The sequence below is a fragment of the Macrobrachium nipponense genome, chromosome 23 (genome assembly GCF_015104395.2).
Source record: "Macrobrachium nipponense isolate FS-2020 chromosome 23, ASM1510439v2, whole genome shotgun sequence".
NCBI lineage: Eukaryota > Metazoa > Arthropoda > Malacostraca > Decapoda > Palaemonidae > Macrobrachium > Macrobrachium nipponense.
Genome location: NC_061090.1, coordinates 31,093,438 through 31,097,989, shown reverse-complemented (window position 1 = coordinate 31,097,989; position 4,552 = coordinate 31,093,438). Strand labels below are relative to the sequence as shown.

The following is a 4,552-nucleotide window of genomic DNA, read 5'->3' as shown; positions in this document are numbered from 1 at the left end:
ATAGAGATTTGAGATTTCATTGTACATCATAGAATGCCTATTTGTGCTTCACCGAAAACAATATAAACACAGAATGGCATCGCTGTTCTCTCTTTATTTATTTTGTGAATTCCTTCTCTTTGCTGAATAAACAGTTCCTTAACAATTACAGTAACAAAGCGTTTGCTTTTCGATATTCCCGCGTGTGAGCAAATGTCGTATAACTTCCACTAGACGTACTTCAATCGCGAATCCTAAATACTGCAAGCAATAACTGTATTCGTAAAATAAATACCAATGCTCATGATATTTATATTCACTGGTGCAGTGGACCGGGGAAATTATTCACTGGAATCGATTCGAGAGAACGTGTTTACAAACACATTTCGGCATCCATCAAGAACCATGCGAGGGGATTCGTCCCGCAATATGTTTATATGAACGTGTTTATAAACATGTTCGGGCTCCATTTTAGCATGAAGCGTTTTTGGCATCTTTTGCCGTGTGAGGCGGGATGCGTTTGAATGCACGAAACTTTTTTATCATTATTATTATTATTGAATAAAAGGGGAAACAGAATCTTATCACAAAGCCTCACGTAAGATGGTGAAATGCTACCTTAGTCTGCGCAAAAGGAATACACACACATACACATATACACACACATATATATATACACACATTATATATATACATATACTACATACATCGAGCTACAAATTTCCTTGAATATCTAATTCGCTCTACCTCGAAATTAATATATTTTCATATATGTAACCGAAGGGGAATTTTTTTAGTCGACAAAATCTCTTACCGACTAAAAAAGTTCCCCTTCGGTTAAAGATATAAGAAAAGATATTAATTCCGAGGTAGAGCGAATTAGATATTAAAGGACATTTGTAGCTCGATGTATGTATATGAATCACGGTAATGTTATATGACTTATATATATATATATATATATATATATATATATATATATATATATATATATATATATATATGTGTGTGTGTGTGTGTATAGTATATATATTATATGTGTGTGATGTATGTATGTGTTACCATCAGTCAGAACAAATGTCATACACTTGTCTAAAGGTAGAATTTATGCGTTTGTTAATTTATACATAATATATACATGAGGTCGAAATATAAAGACATGTCTACTGTTCTGTTGATACGTGTATTTCAGTAATTTGCTTATTGATTTTTCCATTCTACGCTAGATCTCTCTCTCTCTCTCTCTCTCTCTCTCTCTCTCTCTCTCTCTCTCTGACCTTTTGTGGATTTTTTTTTTTATGTTCGTATTAAATAATAATGATAATAATAAATACCACCCAGTCGAATTGGAGGACTGTGATAGACATAAGTAATAATAATAATAATAATAATAATAATAAAATAATAATAATAATAATAATAATAATAATAATCTTAAACGAACTAGAAGCTGAATAAAAATTCCCTTTTACATTCGACTATTATTTTTTTTTTTTTTTTTTTGCTCTATCACAGTCCTCCAATTCGACTGGGTGGTATTTATAGTGTGGGGTTCCGGGTTGCATCCTGCCTCCTTAGGAGTCCATCACTTTTCTTACTATGTGCGCCGTTTCTAGGATCACACTCTTCTGCATGAGTCCTGGAGCTACTTCAGCCTCTAGTAGATTCCTTTTCAGGGTTCTTGGGATCGTGCCTAGTGCTCCTATGATTATGGGTACGATTTCCACTGGCATATCCCAAATCCTTCTTATTTCTATTTTCAGATCTTGATACTTATCCATTCTTTCCCTCTCTTTCTCTTCAACTCTGGTGCCCTATGGTATTGCGACATCAATGAGTGATACTTTCTTCTTGATTTTGTCAATCAACGTCATGTCTGGTCTATTTGCACGTATCACCCTATCCGTTCTGATACCATAGTTCCAGAGGATCTTTGCCTGATCGTTTTCTATCACTCCCTCAGGTTGGTGCTCGTACCACTTATTACTGCAAGGTAGCTGATGTTTCTTGCACAGGCTCCAGTGGAGGGCTTTTACCACTGAATCATGCCTCTTTTTGTACTGGTTCTGTGCAAGTGCCGGGCATTCGCTTGCTATGTGGTTTATGGTTTCATTTTTCGTATTGCACTTCCTACATGTGGGAAAGATGTTATTTCCGTCTATCGTTCTTTGAACATATCTGGTTCTTAGGGCCTGATCTTGTGCCGCTGTTATCATTCCTTCAGTTTCCTTCTTTATTATTATTATTATTTTCACACAGAACAAGTAAGACAGACTAATAAAAATCTTCATACGAATGTAACGTCCATAAGTGACGAAAAAAAATATAGATAAAAAATGAATTAATAATGATTAATTAATAACAATTAAACAACCGAAAAAGATAAAAAAAAAAAAAAAAAAACGCACGAACAAGCACGGAAACATACTCAGACAGAAATAAATAAATAAATAAAAGAAGAAGAAACAGTAAGGCACAAAAAAAAGGGCTGGAGGCAAGCGCAGCTCCACTGACGCATTATGAGTGGTGGTCGAGCTCATATCTCTTCAGAAAAAAAATAAGATAAAATAATAAAAAATGAGATAAAATCAGGAGAGTGGCGTTTTCCCGAGGGAACTGGTGACCTTTGTTGGGGAAATATGTCAATGCGACTTAGCTCCCGAGGGTATGATAGAATGGAAGGATGATTTCACGACATTTCTCCACTTTTTACATCCTTTTTTTTTTTTTTATATATAGTTTCCTGTACAAGAAAAACTATCGCTCTGGCTTTGTCCGTTCGCCCTCAGATCTTGAAACCCACTGAAGCTAGAGGTCTGTAAATTGGCATGTTGATCATCCACCCTCCAATCATCAAACGTATCAAAATTGCAGCTCTTTAGCCTCAGTGGTTTTTATATATTTAAGGTTAAATAATATAAAAACCCTCAGATCTTAAAACCTACTGAAGCTAGAGCGCTGTAAATTGGTATGTTGATCATTCACCCTCCAATCATCAAACATACCAAATTGCAGCCCTCTAGCCTCAGCGGTTTTTATATTATTCAAGGTTTAATTTATCCATAATCGTGCGTCTGGCCAACGATATAGGATAGGCCTTGTTTCCTCACTGTGAGAAAATGTGTTTCCAAGACTTGATTTTATTTAGAGCTTCCAATTAGCTCCTCTTCTGGGGACATTTTGTCGAAAATCCGACAAAGCAGACATGTTATACAGAGCATCAGGAAATGAAACGTTTTCTGATTAGAAAACTCAAAAACTTGAAAAAAATGGGATACCGCAATCCGTCAAAATAGGGACGAATCGTAGTAGAGAAGCCCAGCCTACAAGACCGGATGCGATACAGAAAGGAAACCGCTAACAAAACAAAACAAAGAAATATCTAAATAAAAAAAAAATGAGCGGATATGACGTTAACTCTCAGATCTGAAAAACGTACTGGCAATGGAGTTGATAACATAAATAATCTCTCTCTCTCTCTCTCTCTCTCTCTCTCTCTCTCTCTCTCTGTCAGAGATAAGATATTACGTCGTTGCTACCTCCGAAGAATTACAGTGGTACAGAAACGACTTCGTGGAGGCCTGCATAATCCTGCTGTGATCTCTTCTCGGTGATTATTTCAGTTTTTCAATTTACGTTTTGGATGTCAGTGAATACCCGTGCGATCTTTCCCCCAGTGATCGCTTCAATTGTCTGCTCGTTTCTAGAGAATTGAATTCGGAAAGGAAGAAGTAATTTCAAGGAGAGAGAGAGTCCAAAACGTCATTAAAAAATCGAGTTCGATTCTGAATTTATGCGACGGTTCCGAGATTATTTCAATTTTTCAATTTACGTTTTGGATGTCACTGAATACCAACGGTACGATCTTTTCAATTGAGTGTTCGTTTCTAGGGAACTGAAAAAATGAAATAATTACAAGGAGAGAGGCTCCAAAACGCCATTAAAAAATCGAGTTCGATTCTGAATTTATACGACGGCTCCGAGATTCACGATCATGAACGAACGCAAATCGAGATTTCGCAGTCTCCGAAGCACTTTAGACGTCGATGCATAAGATCACGACCAAACGTGGTTTCGAAACCGACAGATCCCCGAACCATCTGCCGAGAGAAACCCTCTCCAAAGTGGGACCCATTGCGGGTAAGTTGCATGTTTGCCAACAATTTTGTTCCGAATTCCTGCGTCGTGCTGAAGGTCTCCTGCGGCCATGTTGAAGATTCACGGAGGCTATTTCGCTCCTGTTCCCCATCTTAGCGTAAGAATAAAACATCTGAATGTTCGCCGGTGTTATTCTTTTACTTACGAAATAATCTTGAACGGTACTTTTCACCGAACGCTTACTGGGTGGTTTTTTATAGTGCGGGGGTTGGGGGGTTCCGGGTTGCATCCTGCCTCCTTAGGAGTCCATCACTTTTCTCACTATGTGCGCTGTTTCTAGGATCACACTCTTCTACATGAGTCCTGGAGCTACTTCGGCCTCTAGTTCTTCCAGGTTCCTTTTCAGGGATCTTGGGATCGTGCCTAGTGGTATTATTATTATAATTATTATTATTATTATTATTATTAGAACATG

General features: G+C 37.2%; 1 protein-coding gene across 2 annotated transcripts in view; it reads left to right on the top strand.

The window, feature by feature from the left end:
* Positions 1 to 3,470: 3,470 nt before the first annotated feature.
* The window catches only part of LOC135200172 (E3 ubiquitin-protein ligase TRIM65-like), a 10,051-nt gene continuing 8,969 nt past the window's right edge, over positions 3,471 to 4,552 (top strand). The window contains exon 1 of one of the 2 annotated variants that reach the window (XM_064228544.1): positions 3,471 to 3,589. Coding sequence is in view for 1 of the 2 variants with exons in the window: in XM_064228536.1 (XP_064084606.1) it covers positions 4,026 to 4,119 (94 nt within the window). In the remaining variant the exon portion in view is untranslated. The other variant, XM_064228536.1, reaches the window with a different exon arrangement.